The sequence below is a fragment of the Stegodyphus dumicola genome, chromosome 6, assembly GCF_044657685.1.
Source record: "Stegodyphus dumicola isolate Sdum_Otavi_A_Nest chromosome 6, ASM4465768v1".
Taxonomy (NCBI): domain Eukaryota; kingdom Metazoa; phylum Arthropoda; class Arachnida; order Araneae; family Eresidae; genus Stegodyphus; species Stegodyphus dumicola.
Window position 1 is genome coordinate 710,379 of NC_140773.1, and position 25,838 is coordinate 736,216.

Sequence of the window (25,838 nt, forward strand, 5' to 3'; positions counted from 1 at the left end):
TAGAAGTTTTCTTTCATACTGCAGTGTAAGGTATTCAAACAGGGGCATAGCTAGAGTTTCCAGCACCCAGGGACAACTGAAGAATTTGTGCCCCTTTCTGTGTGCCAAGAATGGAAAACATTTCATTAAAAAATTCCATAGCATCAATTTGGCGCCTCTTGGATGCTGTGCCTGGGGACACATGTCCCCCCTTGCCCCACTCTAGCTACGCCACTGTATTCAAATTATGAATTTGAGGAAAATGTCCAAGACTTCAAAATACTTTTTAGTTGCATATCGATAACGTGGCAACAGTCCACTGTATTTAATTTGCATCCAAGCCAAAAAACATTATTAACAGGCTATTTTTTATGATTAGATCTTCATGATAATTTATTTGATTCAAGTCAAAAACAGAGTCAAAAAAAAAAAAAAAAAAAAAAAAAAAATTAGATATTCTTAATGTAACCAATATTGATTTTCTGTAAACATACAGCCAATTAACTATTTAGCATGACTGCACAAAGAGAAGCTGCGTAGAAATTTTCTTTTGTACTGCGGCGTAAGGTATTTAAAATGTGAATTTGAGAAAAATGTCCAAGGCTTAGAAGAAATACTTTTTACTTAGATATTGATAATGTGGCAACAATCCACTGCATTGAGACAAAAAAAAAAAAAAAACTATTTTTTATGATTATATCTCCATGATAAGTTCTCTGATTCATTTCAAAACCGTGTTCAGAATCACGAAATTCAAAGAAACAGACTTTTCTATATCTCCAACCATCAGTCACGCGTTTCATGTTCTCAAATGTGCGACTTCAGAAATGTGCCCCTCATCTTATAAAATCGAACTTTCCTTGTATCTTGACAGCAGCCTTCTGAATTTTAATTAAATTACTGTATATTATATACCTTACAGGATGCATTTTACCAAGTTCTTTTGTTTGCTAATTTATCCTTGAGTTCTGAAATATTAAGGTTCATGATTTTTGGCAATTTTATATTAATTCGTGGAATGATTCGCTGCTGTTAGCGTTATATCATCAACGAAATATTTTAGAACAAGAAACATAAGAAATAAACTGAGTGGGATTCGAACGGCGAATCTTCCAGTTGGTAGCTGGACGTGTGAACCAGTTGTATTTATGAGGCAGAGCACTGGAAAAGACTATAGTTTTTCACATCATTATATACCTCCAATTTATCGCAAGAATTGCCGACTTATCCGCCATGGTACCTAAAAATAGGAGCTAATTGTTGCACTTCGCCCCCCTTTTGAGCACCATAATATTCTTTCTTTCTAATATACAAATCTGTGCGATTAAAGAATTCTCATAATTAAAAAAAAATTAGTGTGCGTTTCTCAGTTACAAGTTTCGCATTGTAGAAATGCAAATCTGTGTGTGCTTTCAAAGATTTCAAACCGTTAAATTGTAGGCTTTTGTGTTACTTATGCTGCTGAAATTTCACGTTAGATTTCAGTATATAAATTAATGCAAGCAAATTTTCAGCCAGATTATAATGTAATAATATCATGTAGATAATGCTAAATATATATTTGCGTGATAATATGTACCAATAAAGTACGTGGATTGTATTCTAAATGAGTCCTTGGCTGTTTTAGGGCTGGCAGTGTGGAATGAATGAAAGATTTATTTTTTGCGAGCTCTAGAGATCATAGTGGGGTGGTAGTGTTTTGGGATAGGTAGTATATGGAAACAACACCTGCTTCACAATTTCGTAAATAATTTTTGTCTCCTATACATCTACCTATATCTATATTCAATCTGCACCTTTTACTTCCAGTATATGCTCAGAGTAGTACCACCCACAGTGAATACAGGCACAAGAAAGGAGTGGTGATGGCAAAGATACTGAAACCAAACATCCCCGTCAAGAATGGTGCTGTACATCTCATTGAGAGTCCTCTCATGATCATAGACATCACAGTCTGGCAGTTCCTTCAGAAGAGAAGGAGATTGTCGTAAGTACCATTCATACTGAAGTTTCCAAGTTTGCATTTTTCAATGTTTCTTTGTACGAAGGTTGCTATGGCCTTGGCAATAGTAAGTATTGTTAAGCGCAGACGATTCCAATCGAAAGATTGATATTTTTAACTATAATTTCTTCAGAATGTTTTACCATTTTTGCGTGATTTGTGTTGTTTACAGTAAATTGAAAATTCATCTCTGGCAAAAAAAATGGAATGGACTCGTGTACATTATCGTGTGATTATTTTTCATAACTTTCGACGTGGATTATCAAGACAAGAGAGCTTTGATGAACTTAATTCTTCATACAGCTATAAAGCACTATTCTACAGCACTGTAAAACACTGCTACAGTACAAACTCCATAATCCGGAATGATTATAATCCGGACATCACAGCCACAAACATTTTTTTTTTGTATGCTTTATGCATGCGCGCATTGAAAGAAATGTTTAATAACATAAACAAATAACTATTAGCTTTGATTTTTTGTAAAATTTTATACCCTTTAGATCATAGTTATTCTTTGTTTCATAAATTACGGTTTCATATTTTTAATTGTATAATTTCTGGATGCCATCTTACCAGATTTAAATTGATGATCCAGAAAAACCCCTAATTCGGAATCGCCGAAGTTCCGATGAGTCTGGATTAAGGACTTTGTACTGTATAACGAATTCAATCGTGGTCGCCGTTCGCTCTAGGAGGAATTTCATGAGGGCCGACCAAAATCGGTTGTTCTGCGAGAAAATATCGTTGCTGTGCGTGATCTGATAAGACATAATGTGAGATTGAAGCATCTTTGGGCATTAGTATGACATGATTACTATGACAAACATCAATAATATATTAGATGAAAATATATGGCCGTGAAATAGATTTGTTCGCGTTGGATTCCACCTAATCTGAGAAACGCTCAAAAGAAGGATTGTGTCGATTGGTGCAAGGAAATGCTGATTTGTTCAAGGCGTGTCAGATGCTGTGTATAACATCTGCACGTGAGTGTGAAACAAAACAGCAGTCGACTGTATGGGTCTTTCAAGACGTGCGAAATCCAACAAAAAGCAAATGGTTGCCTATTTCTTCGGCATGACCATTAGAGCAACGCATGATGGTCAATTCACAATGATTTGTTTGCCAGAAGTCATCAGAGAAATTCGAAAAAAGCAGAAGAGATGAAACATTCTTTATTATGACAGTGCGAGCTCTTGCACATTGGCTCAAACAAAAGAATTTTTGATGAGTCACCCGCCATACAGGCCTTATTCGGCACCCAATGACATTTTTTATTCCTGCATATCAAAAATAAATTACGTAGCCAGCGATTTGCAACACCCGAAGTAGCTATTGATGCATTCAAATCACATGCAAAACTGTATTGATCTTCATGGAGAATATTTTGAAAAACAGTAAAACCAATTTCGATTATAAACATTTTTTTTTTCTTTATTATGCCAGATATATAAATAGCAACGCTCGTATAAATGATTAAAGATATGGATTTTCTATTTCGTTTCATTTACTAGAATACGAGGAAATGATGCAATGTATAGAAATTTATTAATTAAATACAGACAATTATTCAACATACTTTTGTACATTGGATGCTACCAGCAATGTATAAAAGCCGTCATTGTATAGAATACCTAGCCATTTTATAGGATGCCGAAAAATGGCCAACAGTGTAGAAATGATTAATATTTCGTACATTTCCTTGGGCATAATGTAGGGTACCAAAATTACAAACCGGCAGTATACGCAATTTACCTCCCAGTTAATTTCGAATATCCATAAATTTAATAATACATAATTCAGACATTTAACACATTCATTCCATTCTTCCACATATTTCATACATTTTCATGCATTGTTTTCTTTAAGAAAGGTATAAATTTTGCTTTGTACAACGTTCATTTTTCGTTACACAGTTTGAATAAAAGCTTCTCAAAATAATGTCTTTATTTTCGACAAATGATCTTTTTTTTTAAACAAATAGCCCTAATCATGATCTTTTTTGGTGTTTGGTCTGTATCGAACTTTGTTTCTCCTTTCAGAAAATATTTTATTTAATCGTCTTAACTTCTATCGCATGTCGATATTGAACAAACACTTCTATAATCTGGCAGATCTACTGAATACTCTCCGAAACAACCAATACGCTTTCAGATTATAGTATTTTTCGGAAGTGGACATTATAAAAAGAACATTCAATACTGATGTTTATATAGATTCTCAAGAGTGCTGATAATTTTCATATTGGGTCATACAAGACAGGTCTTGAGAAGATTTATTTATTCATAATCTTTAATTCCCCCTTTTAGCAAGATTTTCTGGTTGTTGTTCTCATTAATATTGTTACATTTTTTTCTGACACTAATTCTTACGGTATTTTCTTCCTTCATGTTTTTATGGGGTTCATAAATTTGGAGTGAATAACGACGACACTTGGTGAAGTATCGAAACACATTTTATTTACCAATAATTAAATCAGGACAGCTCCAAAACACTTTTACAGTTGTCCAAGTATATTCTAAACACACTGGAACATTCAGCGACACAGCCTTCACACTGTCATGCAATAACGGTGGAGACAGCTTCGCTGCAAAGCTCATGACTCTGCTTGGTCATTCTCGGAACTTCACGTACTCTCGAGACTCTCCACGCTACAACTCGCGATGCACTCGACGACACACAGAGTACAGCTCCTGACTCTTAGGTTCAGTCGTTACTGGAGCTTAACACACTCTCTCAACGATGCACTAACCGTGGTACACCAAGATACTCATCGATGCACTCGACGACCCACTCCGCACTCGCTGGCCTGCTGTGAAATCGATCGTCTCCACATGGACTAACTAGATGAGACACACTAACTGACTGCAGACAGCAGGGTTTATATAGCTTTTGGCTTGTGTTCGAGATTTTTCTGGGCTAAACCCGTAAGAATTCGTTCCAGAAGGTTCTCAATCCGTCCAAGGCATATCACCAATTTTGTTGCTAAATGGGCGATTTCTTGCCAAATGTGGCAATTCTGCCTTCCTTGCTATTTTATGGCAACTCTAAAACTTCTTTGCAGGGAAGCCATATTACCGCGCCTGTACATTTCGTAACAATATATTAGCTGTTGTGTTTCGTGGGTTAATACAGCAATGGCAAACTGTAAAAAAGCCGCTTTTATTTTGCTTTTCTTTCCAATACAAGCTGGTTAGACATCATATCCAGCGATGAGCTAATAAACATTAGAAAAAGTCTTATAGTTTTTCTTTTAAAACAGAAAATATAATTATACATGAACAAGAAAATATTTTTAAATTAAAAAAAATCTGAAAGGTTTCAATTTTAAATTACGTCCAAAGGGGCATTTTTTAACGTTTTGTGTGTTACCTTTATTCATTACATAACATGTTCTTTGCACTTAAACCATAAAATTCAGTTCAACAGCAATGTCGCAAAATAATTTTAAAATGAGCATATCTTTAGAATTTCCGATACACATTGTGATAAAACAACGCTATCTACAGCCATCCAATTCTACAGCGCTGGAGATAAAAAGCTATTTACAGCACTGGAGATAAAAAGGTCCCCCCGGCAAGAGTGTTGCCATCGCTGGTTTTTAAATCATTGAGTTTGTTAATCAAAGTTTGTTAAAGTTTTACAAAATATTAAATCGATCATAAAACAAATTCCAAATTTGGGCTTTCAGATGCCCATATTCGTAGTAGGATTCATTTATTCAAAACCGGATGGCTGTAGATAGCATTATTTTGTCACAATGCGAGAAGCGTACATGCATTTATGCAGATTCTTCATTATTTAATTTCTTTAAATATAATGGAGGGCAATTATTTAATTTTGGCACCAATTTTATAATGTATTTGGTGGCAACAATTTGAAAAGTGATTCAATGTAAAATGCCAAAATGAAAACAATGGTCCTTCAGGGTTAAAGCCCCTTACATTTAAAATCTATCCTACATTCAATTCGGAATAAATCAGGTGCAAAAAATAAAAACCAGAACCACAGTGGCAAATTCTATGGAAGGGGCAAAAATACCCAAACCAAAAATGAAAAAAGAAATTAACATCTTTCGCTACATCGTTATCAGGGTGTTGGTGCAACGAAAGAGGTAAATAAATCAGCCTGTTTCTGAGCAATGTTGCAAATTAATTTTAAAATAAGCATGTCTTTAGAATTTCCGATACAGAGTCTTGTGCACTGGAGATAAGAATGTTTTTTTCGTACAGTGTTGCCACTGCTCGCTTCAAAATCGTTTAATTTTTTAATCAAAAATTTGTTGAAGTGTTACAATATCTGAAATCAATAATAAAACAGATTTCAAATTAGGGCATTCACATGCGCATATTCTATGGAAGATTACGTTATTCAAATTTTCTAGTACCTAGAAAATTGGTACCGTTGTTTCTCTCTAGGTACCGTTGTTTTATCACAATGCGAGAAACATACATGCATTTATGCAGATTCTTCATTATTCAATTTCTTCAAATATAATGCAGGACGATAGTATTTGGTGGCAACGATTTAAAAAGTGATACAGTCTTTTAAAGTTTTCAATGCAAAATCGCAAAACAAAAACAATAGTCCTTCAGTACAAAACCCCATTGGAATAATAAAAAAAATCAGAAATTATTACAGATGTTTCATGAAAAAAGGTGCAAAATTAATTATGCGCTTCAATTTATCAGCAGCTAAACTTTTAAGCTACGAAGATAAGAAGTTCATAACTTAAAAGGCTCTAAAGCTGAGCAATTAATTTAAAATTAATGATATCAATATAAGGATTTTAGGCTTAAATTCTCTTAAAGGATTCCCATTTAAAGAGTTGTTCGTTAAATCTCAAACATATTGTTGCGTATATACGGGTTAAGAATTAAATGCACAAGTCCAGTGAAAAATTAACAAAATTTATTATTATCACAAAAAATAAAACAAAGTGCTTGAATTTCCCTAGATATTTGCACAATATTACAATATCTCACAGTATTTATCTTTTAACTACTCAAACATTCAACAGAACTTAATTCAAAACTAATCCGCGAAGTCGTTACAGTCAACAAGAGCAGTTTTCTAAACAAACTTTTATAACAACAACTAACTAACTAACTGAATTGCCAATGCCAATGCCAGTGAGGAAACATTTCAGAGTCCCTATGGTAAACAAACCATCCACCTCCACATCAGAAGAGTAATGATGAGCAAGGCTGAGGGAAACCAGAAAGGAGGGAAGGGAGGAGAGGAGGAAAGCCTATATGGCAGGCGAGTTCATGGTGCAACATGAGATCCTCGTTCCGAGATGGTTGAGTGTTGGGAGAAATCACAGCTGAGTAAAAAAGAGGATGAAGAATCATTGGCAATGGCAAATCTGAGAAGAATAAGGGTGGTAGGATGAAAGAGAAGAGTGAGAAAGAGCAGGTAATGTACTGGAGCAACTAGCTGAATTGAGAGGTTTTCTTCCTTTTTATAAGCTTTATAAATCCACACGCGAGAATTTTCTAGCACTTTTTCGAAATCAAAAAGAGATATTTATTTATTAAATGTTAAATGCACGTGTTCTTGTATTTTAAATTTTCCAGTTTAGCTTTCTTTTAATATTTGTTACGAGCTGTTCTGCACGGAAAGTAAAACAATTTTATTTATAATTCTACTAACATTAACTATTTTAATACCAAGTATTATAGATCCAAAGAAGTTCTTGTTCTAAAAACATTTTATGTCAAGTTAAAAGCTTCGTCAGTTTAAGCAATACTGTAGAGATAGTTTCCATAAAGACTAGCTTTATTTATAATGTAAGAAATTTTGTTATTGAATTTACCAGTTAGAACCATCTCAATGAAATCCCAAATTCATTTATTTTAATTTTATGCTTTAATATGAAATTTAATGCTTTAGCCTTTCTTCTTCTGCCCATGGATATTTTACTTCTTTCATACCTCAGATGATAAACGTTAAATATCGCTTCTCTTATTAACAAATGAAAACAGATGGCATTGTCTAGCCCCTGTTAAAATTTTAAATTTAATAAAAACACACTTGTGCAAACCGATACAAAATCAATTCAGACATAATACTCAGAAAGAGAAATTAATAAAATGTATTTAGGCTTCCCTACAACTTAATGTGGCTAAAGTGACTGGGGTCCAGTTAGCAGGCATTAGGTCCCAACTGAAGGATATATTAGTCAGTAGGTAGCCTAGCCAGTCAACTTTGGAGTGAGAATATAACAGATTCCTTTATGCTACAGCCCATCAGCAGCGGAGCAATAAAGACGCTAAACACTGGTAGATCTGACCTGGGTTTGATTCCAGGCGAACGGGCTGGCTGAATGGGTCTTTTCGTGGTTTTCACCATGTTTAACATGTATATGATCCAGTTCTCTTAGAAAGTCCTCCACGAAGGCATCCTTTAGGCTAATATAGCCCTCACGAACTTTGTCATAATTGAAGGCCTGATAGTGACCTGATAGTGAGACTGCCTTACACAGATTAAAGCCAGACCTCCGGATATTTATTTGTATTAAATTAAAAAAAAAAAAAAAAAAAAAAAAATTTAAATTTTTATTTTTTTACATGGGCATACAGAGCCGTTTTTCTTTACAGAGTTATGAGTTACATTGTTCTGTTTTGGTCATAATGATACTTCTTGACATGACATGACTTCAGACTAACTTTATACTTTTACATGCTAATATTTCAGAAACATTTGGTAAATTTTAGAACATTGGAGACTTCCTGGTGTGAGCTTTCTTTGAAAATTCTTTGCTATTTTTAGTGGTTTTCCTGGTGTGAGCTTTCTTTGAAAATTCTTTGCTATTTTTAGTGGTATCAAAAAATTCACTACAATTTAGTTCATATTTAATTTAGAAGCTTAGTACAGGGTTGCCACGTTACCGGGAAAACTGGAAAAAGTCAGGGAATTCGAAAATTGACCAAAATAAGCGATTTTTGTGCCGACCTCGGAAGAGATAACTTTTTTGGCGAATTGTGTATCATGTGAGCGTCATTCGGGCAGCTGGCATAGAGCCAATTTTCGCAGCTCCAATTTGATTGTCTTTTAGAAAGGCAAAGCAAGTTTCCCACAATTTTTGGTTTCCAGCAACCTCAAGAATCGAGAGAATCGCATGTGCAATGCATGAACTAAAGAAAGTACCTGTTCTCGTATAAAACAAAATGGGTTAAATCGCTACCATGGAGGTTAGAATCAAAGAATATGTATTGTAAAGAAGGAAAACCTCTCTGCAACAGACGTGGCTCCATTCCATAATAGAGGGAAACAGCTACACATGCGCGATATATCTGTCGCCAAAGCTTGAAACCGGTATCGAAGTTCGAAGGTCACGTTATCAAGAGTTCATAAAATGAATATCGTTTAAAATTTCTTTAAACTCTAAAGGAAAAGAAAATATTTTTTGGCGCAAGTAAATTAATTCATGGATTAGCTATTTTAAGCCCCCCCCCCAAAAAAAAAACTACGAAAATTTGTTTTTAAAGTTATTGCGAAAAATCCAAGAAGAAACGTTCTTTGATAAAACGTTTCTTGGATTTTTCGCAATAATTTAAAAACGGATTTTTGTAGTTTTCTTTTTTGGATTGGATTAGGATTATTCAATTATGGCAAAGCACATGAGAGCTATCTGCCTAAAGGGAGGGATGCCTTCCTGGAGGACTTTCTAAGGGAAACTGACTCGTATACACGTTACACATGGGGGAAAACCACGAAAACGCCCATGCAGCCTCCCTGTTCGTGGGATTCGAACCTCGGACCAAACTACCAGTGTTCAGCGACTTTACCGCTCGACCGCTGGTGGGCTTTACAAAATATGAAATCGATAATAAAACAAATTCCAAATTTGAAATTTGGGCTTTCAGATGCCCCTATTCGCATGGTTCTAGGTACTGTTGTTTTATCACAATGCAAGAAACATACATACATTAATGCAAATTCTTCATTATTAAATTTCTTCAAATATAATTCAGGGCAATAATATTTGGTGGCAACAGTTTAAAAAGTGATACAGCCATTTATAGTGTTTCAATGCAAAATGAAAACAATAGTCCCTCAGGGACAAAAAGCCCCTTTGAACTAAAAATTTAAAAGAATCATTTTTCTAAAGCAATCCGAGACGGCTATTAAAGTTGCCGCAGCTCTTAGAAGGGCTAACAATGGGTTTTATTTTTTACCGTTTTTCAGATTATAGCAGGGGTTCTCAACTAGGGACAATGAAATCAGCCTGTATGAACTTATTTGATTTTGAAATAACCAGTTTTGTTTAGTTATTTACCTTTTCTATTTTCTGTAATTTCCTGCCAGAATTATATTTCAGTTTTGCGCATTATGCAAAATAGGGTAGAAAGATGCCATTTAAGCTGGCATCTGAGACACTTCAAGCAAAGTGTTTTCTGCCATTTGGCCACATTGTTTCGCTGATATTTCAAGTTGGCTATTTTACAAACATGTATATTAATTCCCGGTTTGTGTATGTCGGTGGTAGGGTTAAAAGCCAATTCGCGTTAATTACCACTGTGTAGTCTTGCCTTATTATTTAGCCTAGGCTTAGTTTTAATTTTATAATTCTGTATTGAAAAATTACAGCCAAAAGTATTGCCTAAGTTTCTTAAGCACTAGGAATGCCAATGGTGAATCCTTTATTGAGTTGAATAAAAGAGCCTTTTCACCCTTCGTACGCACTGTTATTAATACTGTTAATCTTAGCGAACAGCCACTTCACAGTTCAGGTATGGATCTATCCAGCAAAAGGAACTTTAATTTAGCTAGAGTCTTACAATTATTGTAAGACTGCCAATTATTAGTAGATCCAAGGGCTAGGTTAGCCCAGAAGGGACATTAGTCTCAAAACGGCATTTTGCGTCGAGTAACTATCAACGATTGTATCACTTTTTAAACTGTTGCCACCAAATATTATCACCCTGTATTATATTTAAAGAAATTAAATAACAAAGAATCTGCATGGATGTATATATATATATTTCTCGCACTGTAGAAAAAGATACCTAGAGCCATGAGATTTCGAATAACATAGTCTACCATCCGAATATGGGCACCTGGAAGCCCTATTCTTGAATTTCACATTTCTTTAATTATCTGCTTCATATTTTTTAAATTTTAACGAATTGCAACTCAACGATTCCAAAGTGAGCGGTGGCAACACACCGTACGGAATAAAATATTGTAATCTACAGCGCACGAGACTGTCTATCGGAAATTTAAAAGTTATGATGAGTTTTAATGCCTTTAACCCAAAGATGCGTTAGTCCAAATGCTCTCGAAACGCGCATGTATCTGTAAATGAAAAACAAAATTGTCCCTTTAGGCACAATATAAAATCTGAAAGTTTTCAGAATTTTTTTTTATGTTCCTTGCTTAATTTATAAAACACATAAAAAGTAATCTAAATTTAAATAAATGCATATTGTATTTTTCGAGTTTTGGAGAGGAGGGAGGACTAAAATGATTTTATAGTAGTGGTGAAAGGTTACATGGTAGAAAAGACTGAGTGCAACTGGGATATACCCACCAGTTAACTAATTATCCGCTTGCTTTTGTTCAAAATGCTTTATATTCAGAGAATTCAGTGATTATGAATGTGAACATTCCGCCTACAGTAAATTTTGGAGAAGTCTAAGGGAGCGACTGAAATTTCGAAAAATCTGAAAGGTTTCAGATTTTTAAAAAAAATTACGTCCAAATGGATGTTATTTAATGTTTTGTTTACCTTTATTTATTAAATACATCTACTTTTCGTCGCCCACTTTTCCAGGAACAAAGTATGTTTAGCAACTGATATGTGCATTGTTAACATGCTCCGTTTGTTGACTTGGTCAATCGCCTGATTTTCATAGAAGTTGGCTGACGAAAACCTAATGCAAAGATTCGAAAGGAAATCATTTAATTCTGCATGTATTTTTGAGCCCAGTCTCAAAATTGCTTAGAAGATTAAAAGCATTTTCAATTCTGCTTCAAAAGAAACTAATGCTTGTACAGAGCAACCATATAATTGTTATCGAAGATCCTTAATTTTTTAAAAATTCCTATTTCTATTCTCGTCGAAATATTGGATGACATGAAAAACTGAAATAACATAAATTTAAAGAGTTTTTAAAATTATTGTACATTTTATATCCGTGTGCTTACTTTGATGCTTCATTAGGATTAAACTATTTTTAAGATTAGCGACTCTTCACCATAATCCGAATGGGCAATTTTTTTTGCACCCAGTTGGGGCAATTTTTTTCCACCCAATTCGGGCAATTTTTTTTGCACCCAGTTGGGGCAATTTTTTTCCACCCAGTTTGGGCAATTTTTTTTCCATCCCAGTTGGGGCAATTTTTTTCCCACCCCACACCCCAGTCGGGGCAATTTTTCCCCACCCCAGTTGGGGCAATATTCCACCCCAGTTGGGGCAATTTTTTCCCACCTCAGTTGGGGCAAATTTTTTCCCACCCCAGTTGGGGCAATTTTTCCCACCCCAGTTCGGGCAATTTTTCCCACCCCAGTTCGGGCAATTTTTCCCACCCCAGTTCGGGCAATTTTTTTCCCACCCCAGTTGGGGCAATTTTTTTTGCAATTTTTTAGGAGTTTAGTTTGTATCCCGAAATGCCGGAATAGCAGTAAACTGAAGAATATAAAGGGTAATTATACCCTTCCTATCTTGTGTCATATCTTCTACAATTTCAGAGAACATAGTTTAAAGTAAACTCATTGTTCTACTCGGAGCACTCACATGTGTGCCAAATCAATTAGGCGAAATAGTAGTTCTGATAAATGTTTTAATAGGAACTGGCAGCGGGAATCCAACACTGGCGACGTGTTAATATTAGTGGTGTCACTTAAAAATTAAGGCTGTGTAGAAATGTGAATGCCTATTTTTGTAAAAAAGCAACTAGAACTTGCTTAATAGGTATGGCGTTCACTCATAGCGGGAGCGCAACTATGGCAACGCGAACCTGAGACAGGTGATGTGAGAGCAATAGTATGGTGACGCGGTATGGTGAGTTTTCCAAATCTTATGTGTAGACGGTGGCTTTCTTCTTATTTTGATGGTCAAGAGCGCACAATTTCACCCAGATCGGAATAAAAGTGTACATTTGTACAAATTACACAACAAAGAAAAACGTGCACAGATTTTTATATGTACAGATTATTCTAATAAATTCGGTTAGCGTTATTTCATAGGTTCAGATAATTTATATGAATTTCGGCTTTTTTCGGCTTAGTTTGTGAAAAATATAAGAATTAATTTGAAGGGAAAATTAAAATTCCTGCACTTTGTTGAATGAGAAAAATCTGCTGCGTGGTCAGCGTAAATATTTAATTTGGCTAGTGGCAATGCATTTCTTTTATATAACTTGTTTGCTAAAGTTGGGTGACAAATATATTGCGATTTGCAACAGACTTCTTTTATACCCCTGCGCTAAATGATTACATTTGAAAAATAAATATTATCTTATGCTTTGCAGAATTGGCAACAAAAAGCTTTACGGATGACCGGAAACACACGTCCTTATTTATGTTTTATTATTGATTTAGCTAAAATTACAGTGCAATTACTGCTAATTTCATTAACATACAAGTAATCCAACCTCATTATTGCTGTTTTATATGCTTATATATTTTCTGTAAAAATGCGTTTCTTTGCGTTTCTAAAAGCAGGCTGTAAACATAAATGTTTGGGAAACACAGCTTTAAATCTGTTAACTGAAAGTTACATTTAGGATCATTTTAGAATAGCTAACTTTGACAAATGTTGCTCATTTTCGCAATATCATTTGTAATGCTAACGAGCAAGAATTTTAAATTCTAGAGACAATGAAATCATTGCGAGAATTTCATTCAGCTCCCGTAAGGTAACTGAAGGAGGAATCTAGCATTGTTAGAAAGAGAATTATCGCTTGAAAATTAAATTCCTATTTAGTAACATACAGTTTAATGAAAATGATTGAAGCCAAAGTATCATTGCATAAAAAGGAATTTTGATCAACGCAATCGAAACGAGGTAATTCTTTATATTTTACTATACAAAACTTTTATGTAAATTTGATAAATATTGTTGCTAGCGTACGGGTTCGTAATGAATTGAATGCACAAGTCCGATGAAAAATAAATACAATTAATTTTTATCACAATGAATAAGAAACCAAAATGCTTAAATTTTCTTAGAGATATTTGTACAGCATCCCAATATTTCACAGTAGTTATCTTTTGAACTACTAAAACATTCAACATAACTTAATTCAAAACAGAGAAAGCTAATCCGATTTCGCTACAATCATTAACAGCAAAAAGTAAACAACTGAATTGAGATGTTTTCTTCCAGCTTTTTATAAGCTTTTCAAATCACGCACGAGAACCTTCTCCTATTTTCTCGACTTCTTTGGATATTAAAAGAGTACAATTATGAAATATCGATTGTTAAAATGTTAGATGCACGTGCCTCGTGTATTTAATTTTTCCGGCGCAGCTTTCTCTTCAAATAACTCTCGTGATGCATTGCATGGGAATATAAAACACTTTTAATAACAATTCTATTAAAAATAGCAAACTAAATAAATGCAAAATCCGTAACAATACCTAATTTTATGTAAATATGATATAAAATGATTCGCATTTCACTTTAGAAGGCTAAAGTATCTGAATAGAAAAGTGGCAAGATATTACATTAGCGCCTGAGTAAAATTTAAAAAAACATAGAGGTGACTGCAGTTTTTTACATATCGTTATCGTTGTTCTTTGGCATTTTCATAGTATCTTACGTTACTTTTGACAAGAACGATAGCATTCTAGGTACTTCTTTGGTTAGATGTATGGTACAACGGGATTTGGCGAAATGATGATGAGCAGTAAATGGGTCATTTTGGTCTTGGCGACAATTTTCAAAAACGTGTCAAGGCCGTATACTAGAATTATACCTCAAAATCTTTTTAAACCTTTTTTTTTTTTTTTCTTTTTAATAAATACCTTGTCATTTTGCAGTAAAATAAAAAAATAGTAATCAGTCTAATGATGTAATATAACTATATTCGCTAAAATATAGTTGATTATTAAAAATAAAAAATAGTAATCAGTCTAATGATGTAATATAACTATATTCGCTAAAATATCGTTGATTATTCTAATTCAATTTTTAAGTAATTATGTTTATGTTATTCATATCATTTAATGTTGCTAATGCTCTAAATTTATTTATTATTAGTAAATAATATTTCCAAATTTCAGGAAATTTTCTGTGGCATAATCCTGAAATTAATTCTAGCATTATGATGATATACCATCACGAAATTTAATTAACATATTTTTTTCCTAATGTATGCTGCGAAATAAATATAAAATACCTCAATTTATTAAAAAAAAACATTAAATAGATTTCTTTCTTTCGTTTAGCTACAGAATGTCTGCAAAAAAAGCCTTATTTTATTCCAGATTGGGCAGATTCTAATCTCAATCTTCAGTGGAGAAAACAACTTCTATTATAATTATACTTGTGTTTTCAAGTGTTAAGGTGCCTTTTACGAAGACAACTCACACAAATTAAATTTATCTAAAATCTAACCTAACTATTTAGCATTGCTTTGTGATTTATTAGGACCAGATTAGGCTCGTGTTGAACTGGTGATGATCATGAGTAATAATTAAATAAAACATACAATTGTTATCCAATGTATTGTTATGAATTTGGTATTTAAAAAGCTAATCTTAGTTCAATTATAAATTAAATGGTTTTATTTCTCGCGCAGTGCAGCGCGTGACGAATATTAAAAGAAAGCTAAGCCGGAAAATTGAAAATACAAGAGCGCGTGCATTAAATAAATAAATATCTCTTTTTGATTTCGAGAAAGTACCGGAAAATTCTAGCGCGTGATTTTAAAATCTTATAAAAGGAGGAAAACATCTCAGTTCGTAGTAGTTGCTTAGTTTGTTGTTGTTTAGAAAACTGCTCTTGTTGATTGTAGCGAATTCGCGGATTAGCTTTCTTTAGCTGTTTTGAATTACGTTCTATTGGACATTTGAGTAGTTAAAAGATAACTACTGTGAGATATTGTAATACTGCATGATAATTTGAGAAAATTTAAGCATTTTTGTTGTGATAATAATAAATTTTTGTCCATTTTTCATCGGACTTGTGCATTCATTTCATAACGAACCCGTATGCACACAACAATTTTTGGTATCAGAAGTGGGATTTGAATGCCAATCACAAGAGCGATGGAAAAGCAGTTAAGACAGCTGATATCAGCCTTTGCTGCATTTAAAGAGGAAATGAAAACAGGTCAAGAAGAAATGAAAGAGGAGATGAAATCTAATCAGGAAAAGATTGAAGCGGGACAGGAAGAAATGAAAGCGGGACAGGAATCCGTTAAAGACGAGATGAAATCTAGTAAAGGCGAGATGAAAGCAGGTCAAGAGGAAATGAAAAGAGAAATTACCTGCGTAATAGAAAACAAATTCGAGGCTATAGAAGGTAGAATAGACTCTGTCGAAAGTAAGGTTGGAGAAATTGAAGAAAGAGTCTCCTCCGTTAAAGAACAAATAGAAGAGAGAGTTTCTGCTATGGAGGAATGAATTGAAGGAAGAGTTTGTGCCGTCCAACACCAAATCGAGAAACAAATTGATGATAGGGTTTCTGCAGTAGCCAAAGAAGTGGATATTTTAAAGAAATTCGTAGCGACGGCAGGGAACAATAGTGATGGCTTTAAATTTCTACCTATGCCTGCTCGTCCCTCTCTGAAGTTATCTACATATGATGCGAAGACCTCCTGGCAGGTGTATAAAACACAATTTTCTATCGTTGCGGATGCGAATGGATGGGATTCCCAAGCTAAGGCCTGTCATCTCGCCGCTTCTTTAAAAGCCGACGCAGCGGATATCCTTCAGACTCTTCCCGAAAACAAAAGGTTAGATTTCGAAGCTCTGTCCGGCGCCTTGGAGCTGCGCTTCGGGGAGAAATGTTTAAAAGACTACAGCAGGCTCCAATTAAAATCCCGTCAACAGAAGCTTACCGAAACACTTCAGGAGCTCGCCACGGATGTTGAAAGGCTGTCACATCACGCCTTTTCGGAGTGCCCGACAGAAACAAGAGAAATCCTGTCCCTGCAATATTTCAACGATTGCATCCGGGACCCTGAAATACAGAAAGCACTGCGAATGGCGGATGTTAAAGATGTAAAAAGCGCTCTGTTGTACGCCGTGAATTTGGAGGCAGCCCAGCAAGCAACTCGTAGAGATCGCTACCCAGTCAGAGCTGTGCGAGTCCACGAGCCAGGGGATCAATTGATGGCTCGTTTAGATGATTTATCCAGACAAGTCGATGCTTTGATACGGAGTAGCAGTGAGAACAAAGTGGCTGTAAGGTGTTGGAGATGTCGTTCTGAAGGTCACCTACGACGGCATTGCAGAACACCCAGGGCACGGATAATAAAACGGATGAGTTGACAAGACCAGTGAATGCTTTAAGATGGAATAGTGGTGAAAAGAAACCGATGCTAAAGTGCTGGAATTGCGGTGTTGAAGGCCACCTACGAAGGAACTGCAGAACACTCTAGAGCACGGAAAATAAGGCATACGATTTAAACATACAATTAAATGTCACGGGAAGGAAAAGGACTGACAAGAAACCAAAGTGCTGGAACTGTGGAGCAGAAGGCCACGTGCGAAGGAACTGCAGAATACCCCGAAGCACGAAAATTGAGACCATTTCCCAGCGACAACGGAGGAAACAAATGAATGACCATATCGAGGAACAGAGGTTGCCATGGAATGAAAAACCTTGTTTTAAAGCGCTCAAGATTTCTACAGTGAGTGGCAACAGTAACGGACTGTCCATCAATGGCCATGTCGATGGAGTTCCTTGCAATATGATCATTGACACAGGAGCTAATGTTACCATCATTCGGAGAGATTTAGCTCAACAGTTTAAAGATAAACTTATTTGGACGCCATCCTCTGTTACCCTTCAGACTGCGTGTGGTGACAAGATCGACATAGCTGGGAAGTTAAACGTGAACATTACGTTTGGAAGTGCCGCCTACCATCACACGGCATATGTGGTGGATATTACAGATCCATGCATACTCGGACTGGACTTTTTAAGGAAACACAATTTTTCCTTAGACTTCAGAAACGATAAACTGCTTTCAGAATGTAAAGACATGACTATCCATCCTTAGAAGGGGTCCTCACCTGGAAATGCCGACGCCTTGTCCGAAAGACCCAGCTCGGGAAGCTGCCGAAATCATACTAGGGTCGAAAAGAAACGCAAGACTACCAACTGTTCTCCATCACAAATGCTCTTCGGTAGTGACCTTCGTCTGCCTTGTGACCGCCTGTTTGATCGCCATACGGATGCGCCTTCATCGCCTGAGGAATACATCCAAGATGTCCAGGCCCGTTTTGAAGTGACGCACCGTTCCGTACGAAAGCGAGTGAGCCTGGCGACAGGGAAAGGGAAGTCCAGATACAACAGGAGAGCTACTAGACATAGATCCAACAAAGGAGACAAGGTGTGGTTGTGGAAGCCGATTCAACGAAAAGGACTTAGTCCTAAATTACAGTCACCTTCGGTTGGTCCATATACAGTGCTGAACAGACTGAATGACGACGTGGTTCGGATCCGTAAGTCTTCGAACTCTAAACCTAAAGTTGTTCATTATGACAGGTTAGCTCGCACCTATGGCCATAGTACATAATGTAAATAATTGTAAATAGTATGAGACCATGGTCCATTTTGTTTTTAAATGTGTATTTGATTTGATTTGTATTTAGTATTTGATTTGCATTAAGCATTTGATTTGTTTTATTTATTGCATTTATTGTTCATGTTGTTTATTATTGTAATGTAATGCTTATTAATGCATTTATGCCACAGTTGTAAGTTTAGCTTCCTGTCCAGGGATTGTACTGCCCGGGACGTGCAGTCCTTGGGAAGGGGGCAGTGTTACGAATTTGGTATTTAAAAAGCTAATGTTAGTTCAATTATAAATTAAATGGTTTTATTTCTCGCACAGTGCAGCGCGTGACGAATATTAAAAGAAAGCTAAGCCGGAAAATTGAAAATACAAGAGCACGTGCATTAAATAAATAAATATCTCTTTTTGATTTCGAGAAAGTACCGGAAAATTCTAGTGCGTGATTTTAAAATCTTATAAAAGGAGGAAAACATCTCAGTTCGTAGTAGTTGCTTAGTTTGTTGTTGTTTAGAAAACTGCTCTTGTTGATTGTAGCGAATTCGCGGATTAGCTTTCTTTAGCTGTTTTGAATTACGTTCTATTGGACATTTGAGTAGTTAAAAGATAACTACTGTGAGATATTGTAATACTGCATGATAATTTGAGAAAATTTAAGCATTTTTGTTGTGATAATAATAAATTTTTGTTCATTTTTCATCGGACTTGAGCATTCATTTCATAACGAACCCGTACGCACACAACAGTATATATCTTAAATTTTATGAAGTTTCTTAAGTGGAAAAGTAAACAAAATTATCAAACAAAGTATACCAAGAATAATTAAGAATAAATGTCCTCTGGGATTTATTTAATAAATAAGTGAATTTGATGCACAATACAAGTAATAATATAATTAATTTACCTCTTAGCACAGCCAACGGACATTACATGTATAGACTGGAATTTTCTTGAAACACACCTGAAAAACCTGGAAAAGTCAGGGAATTTCATTCTCCTGTTTGAGTGGCAACCCTGTTAGTAAAGCTTCATTCAGCTATTATTATATTCATTAATGAGAATTCTGTTTCGCCTGGTGCCATGCTGAAAGTGTTTTTATGCAATTTGAATCAGATAGGCAATGAAATGTCCTTTTTTTTTTTTTTTTCCCGTCGGGACTTCGGCGATTCGGGATTATCTATTTTTCTGGATTATAGATCATCAGTATAAATCTTGTAAGATGGCATGCAGAAATTATAAAATTAAAAATATGAAACCATAATTTATGAAATAAAGAACAATTATGATCTAAAGGGTATCAAAATTTACAAAAAAAAGCTTAATATTTATTTGTTTACTTTATTAAACATTTATTTCAATGTAAGTTGTTTAAGTTGCTTTGTTTTTTATGTGATAATACTTTCTCTTTAATTCTATAACTAGACATAATTTCTTGTTCAGTTGCAAAGTTCCGCTGTTCAAGTCCTATAATTGCTGTGTCGAGAATACCGACTAATTTGTCAATCGAAATTTTTTCGTTTTCAATAACCTCTGTGTCACTTTCTTCGCTATTGGAAGCGAATTATAATGACAAGGAATTTGATTTAAATCATATCAAAGACGGAGTACATCGAGGTGAAATACTACATTTAGTAAGGAATTATAAGCCAAATAAAATAAAAACATCTGCCCTGAAGATAAGGATAGTACTGACAGATCAACTTCCAATTCATTGCGCGCTGCTGCGTTGAAGATAAACAAAGTTTAGATAAAAAAAGGTTAACGTTTAGATAAACAAAGGATATGCCTTTATCCATTTTTTTGTTTAATGGACCTCGAAACGTACTTTCGCTTTGATGCTCCTTTACATATTAGTAAATATATATCAGAAATTCTATTTGACATAATCAAAAGTTCAAGCTTACTTTTGTAAAATTGCTCTAAGAGTCTGCAAAAAATAATAAGCCGGATCCATTTCGAAGATTAAGGAACAACGCAATCATCAACATTAAAAGAAATAGATAATTAGATAATTTTAGCTTATACCGTCCGTTATACATTAAACGCACATGCGTAAACATATTCTGTGCTTGCGCACACACATATGCGCAGTCGTAAAGGTGTTACGCGCAAGCGACGCATGCGCAGAAAGTTTTTAGCTTTGAGGTTCGGATTCCAGATTATGGGTGTCCAAATTAACGACTTTTGACTGTATTTATTTTCCTGCATTGTCCCAGTCCAGATTTTCCAACGAGCTGGCAATAAAGCTTTTACAGTCATTGACTTCATCAAAAAGAGGATCCATGCTTATTGCATTATTTGAGAGAACTTCATTTCATTTATACTTTCACCCAAAGCTTCTGTTGCAGACCATGTTCATTCACTGCTGTATATCCAAATAAAAGGTTCTGCTCCATCAAAACAATTTTCCCATGCTTCAGTTCCAGAAAGAATTCATCCTAAAATGTTGTGAGCACTCATAGCTTGTATTAATGTCATTTGTGTGTATGTCGAACTTTTAAAATTAAAATACGTAAGTGGGAAAATATGAATAACTGGCTGGGACGCAAGTACCACATCATCAGACGAGGCCAGTTCCGGTCAAAAGAGGATGTCTGGTAAGCCTAATGATATTCCAAGTTTTCTGTCAATTCAGCTAATATCTTAATCTTCATAAGGAAATAATAAATAACAATGTTAACAATGCTCCGTCATGTAACAATGTTCTGCTAGCAGTGTTCTGTTAATAGCATTTTGTTCTTTGTGTTTAATCAATATCTTAATTTTCTGCCATAAGCAAAGCTAATATTTAAATAACAATGTTCCGTTATGTAACAATGTTCCCTTAATAATGTTATGTTTTTTGTGTTTAAATGAATGAATAAATATTTATTTAAATATGGACTAAATATTTAACTATCTTTTGAATTTAGGTGAACTGTTGTTGGAATGGGAAGGTCGTCCAGCTCGTATTGTCCGCCCAGGTGTTCAAACTGTCAATGGCGTCATACATGTGATCGATCGTATTATGATGATGAGGCGTGATCTTACCAAATCGGGTGCTCCCGTTAGTCCACTTAGCAATGGCTTCTTATCCATCATTCCAGCTTTTTTTTTCTGTCGCCATCTTTTTCTGAAGACCAACACATGGTAGAAAGTATAAAGGAACACATAAAAGGCGCCAAAAACTTCTGTAAAACTTCTGTGGTTAAGGGGAAAAAAGAAATATTTTTGCAAAAAAACTTTGTGAAATGTGCATATTAGAAGAAGAGGTGATTTCTGTGCAGTCTCCATACCGATGCCAGAAAATGTATTACAAATTCACGAAGTGAAGTGCAACAGTGTAAAAAAAATTATGTTTTGGGAGAGGGTATAAATGAAATTCAGAAGTTTGCTTATAATTCATAGAAAGCCAAAAAGTGGCAAAGGAGAAAAATTTGTGAGCACCTTTTGAATAGAATTAATCAAAATGCGTTAAATGGCGAAGAGTAAAATTTATTACAACGTCCAAACTCATTTTTTAAATACAGTACTAATCGCGAAATTTTCTGTTGATGTGCAGTTGTTTATGTATAAGAGGAGAAAGTACGATTCCAGAATACTTGGGATTTTATAGGAATATTCCAAGAATCCTCTATTACGATTCTTTCCTACTTTTTAAAATTTGTTATTACAAAAATTATTCAAAACGAAGCAATACACAGATTGAAGTGTGTGGAAAACTATTTATTTTCACAGATTGAAGTGTGTCAAAGTTTATTTATTTTATTAATGGCAAATTCTATGTTTTGTAGAATACAATCATCAGTTATAGTTTGCTTATTAAAAATGGCATCACACAGCTGCTTCGAAAATGATCATTACTTAGCTGTAGATTGAAAATAATTTGAAAACAAAGGGATTGTATATATATATATATATTTACTAAAGAAATATTGATTATATTATCTCCTACAATTAATTTTAGTAGAATTATCTTAAAAGAGTGAATCCATAGTTAGTAAGTTCAATTTCTAAAATTGTTTTAAAGTAACTTGAATGTAAATTGTTAAAAATGTTTAACGGGGACTTGAATTAAATCATGAATAACAATTATATATATATATATATATATATAATTTATAATAAGAAATCTTTCCATATACCATCTCCAAGAAATATAAATTTAAAACCATAAAATTTAAAACCAAAAAAGTTTTTTTAGAATAGTATTTTGTGTCCTTGGAGATGGTATATGGGAAGATTTCTTATTATAATTTATTGGTTTATTACTTTGCAGCTCTAGCGCAAGTTTTAGGCTTTTTAATTTACTTTTAATTACTTTATATATATATATTATATATGTATTTATATGTATAGTATGCCCATATTATACTTATGAATTATAATTTTGACATTAATTGACCTAAAAGTACACGAGAATATAACTTACTCAGTTCTACTTATAAAAGCTTTGCTAGCGAAACTAATTAAAATTAATGAATTAGATCTGTTCTGCGAGACCATGTTGTTTAATGTAGTTTATTACTTGGATATTGTAGTAAATTGTTCTCCCAAAAAAGACTGTTATTCTTGTGATACTAAATCATTATTATTTGCAATAATATTATTATTACTTGTGTAGCGAGATATTTTTTGTATATATGTAATGAAGAAACACACCCTTGTTGAAATCCTTCATAGCACACTCTGCTGTTTTGACAGTTTGCAGTAATATATGCTTGAATGTTAATGTTTGACCAATGTATGGAAATGTAAATCTTACTGTAAATGGATATAAATGGAGGCCCACTTTGGGTCACGAAATACTACAGCAAGGAAAAATTCTGACTTGCTTTAGTTTTTCCTATTTTTGTGCACAGTTGGACTAGATGGCATTATATGGGTGCTACGATTTCGTAGTATCTCGTATTGTTATGGTTACTATTTAATTACAAAAATTGTTTGTGATTATTATTGCAGCAGCATATAGTGAACCATTTGCTATAGGTATTATTAGATAGGAATAAAACGTTATTTTTTATGGTCTTCGTTCCCCTTACTGTGAATTAATAAGTTTGTAAATCCTGTATTTTAAAGTATGAATTATTTGTTAAACGACTTTTCTTTAATTTTCTGAAATTGTATTACAATTACAAATTTCATGATGGATATGGACTTTTCGAGAGATTCTGATTTAAATTGCATGTTTGTAAACCATTCACCTTTCACTATTATGTAATAAATAAGTTATCCTTTTTCTATCTAATTGCAGAACTTTCAAGGTTTTTAAACTGTGAAATTTATATAAATATGTATTTATTTCTCTGAAGCATATATAACTTTTTGGCTCATATTAGCATTTTAAAACAAATATATATATGTATATTGACATTAATTGATTAATATATATATATATATATATATATATATATATATATAAATTGGTAGTTTTTAAATAGTATTTTTAAAGCTGAAATTCAGGTTTTTTTAAACAAAAATAAACAAATAAAATGTGAAATGAATATTTAAGAATCAAAAAAGGGCAAAAGAGGCTACTAGAATATTCAAAATGAAAATTACGTAATTTTAACCATTTAACTTTAAGAATTTTAAGATAAAATATTTAGGACAAATATGCATACTATAATTTTTAAATTGTGGAAATTTACTCACTTGAATTTTGACCTTTTTAAATTAACATATTTAAAAAACACATAAAGTAAAAAACATGCTATAATTAAAAAAAATTGTGAACTTTTTCGGTTTGAATTTTTTAATATTTTAATCTAAAACTTTTACGGCAAAATTGCACACTTTGAATTTATCTGTTTTGATGCAAATTACAAAAGAGTTCTAAATGTTCTCTCAGTTGGTTCAGTGATAAATATCAGTGACACCTTCGGAAAATGCATTTGTATTTAACTAACACAGTGTTGATTAAAATGTTCAAATGGGAAACGTATATTTGTGAGCAATTTAAATATTTAATTTGTCAAGATTGTTTTTAATTAGCCTTTTTATTAATTTACATTTAGCTTTTATAATAATTAATTTATATTAAGCCTTTGTTTATCTTTAATATCTTAATATTATTTTTTTAAATATCTTAACCCTTTTTAATAGCTTTGACAGCAATGAAAAGCAATATTTAGTTATCGTCATGCCTGCAAATTTAACATAAAATATTAAGTAAGTTTATTGCGTACCACTCACCATTCTTCTACATTGAGTGCTGATTGATTTCAAATTTCTTATCATGTTATTTTAGTATACTGTAGTGATTTTTTTATTATGTTATTTCAGTATACTGTAGCGATTTTTTATTATGTTATTTCAGTATGCTGTAGTAATTTTTTATCATGTCCTGGTTGTATTGATATGAATATTGTTGCTTAACCCTTTGCGGCACAGTGTGTCCAGTCTGGACACACCTAAAAATTTCCTTCTGTACGCACAGAAAATTGAATGAAAAATTATTTATAGGTTACTCTGAGCGTTCCTTATTTATAGCAGCTCAACACATATGGCACTTATGGCAGCTCAACACAAACCAGTCCATATATTTCAGCCATGTTTAGTTTTTAAAGTCCCTTATTTTCAAAGAAATCTTCCAGATCTTCTTTAGGGTATAAAAGGAATTGTTTCAAAAGTAATTTCTATGTTATTTTTTTTTTTTTTTTTTTTTTTTTTTTTTTTTTGCAGTATGTTAATCTCCTTATTCTATATTAGTTTTAAATTTTTACCTTGAAATCTCGCCTAAAATGAAACGGTGAACCCTAGGTGTGCCCAGAGCGGGCTCACCGATAATCTAGGACAGGTGAGAGTCTGTATTCTTTGTTTCTCCGCATCTCATCGGTCATTTCATTGACAACAATGCTCGTTTCAGCACTTTTTTTGAAGCTGTTATTTAATCAGTGTCTCCACTTTGGGCATGCAAACGGAATTAAAAGATAAGTGCTATCTTCACAAAATTTTACTTGTGTACTCCTCTAGGGCTAGTTAGACAGCCTACCCTTTTTTTTTTTTTAATCAAAACTCCAACTTTAAAAGGTAGCGGAAAGCCGGAAAGTGTTAAGCGAAAAAGTTTTCCTTCTTGTGCTCGAAATGCGATCGAATCAATCCAAAATTAGTTTTAATAAAAATTAACGCAAGCTTCGAAATTTTCAGTGACATAGAAATATATTTAAAAGCAT

General features: G+C 33.8%; 1 protein-coding gene across 6 annotated transcripts in view; it reads left to right on the plus strand.

The window, feature by feature from the left end:
• LOC146996638 (fasciclin-1-like) overlaps positions 1–23,906 on the plus strand; it is a 51,921-nt gene extending 28,015 nt beyond the window's left edge. For 5 of the 6 annotated variants that reach the window (XR_015041529.1, XR_015041528.1, XM_085817982.1 and 2 more), the window contains 2 exons: positions 1,789–1,966; positions 21,597–23,906. Coding sequence is in view for 3 of the 6 variants with exons in the window: in XM_085817982.1 (XP_085674108.1) it covers positions 1,789–1,966; positions 21,597–21,600 (182 nt within the window). In the remaining 3 variants the exon portion in view is untranslated. Of the gene's footprint in view, positions 1–1,788; positions 1,967–17,272; positions 21,282–21,596 lie in introns of those variants that run through there. The other variant, XR_015041527.1, reaches the window with a different exon arrangement.
• Positions 23,907–25,838: the final 1,932 nt, after the last annotated feature.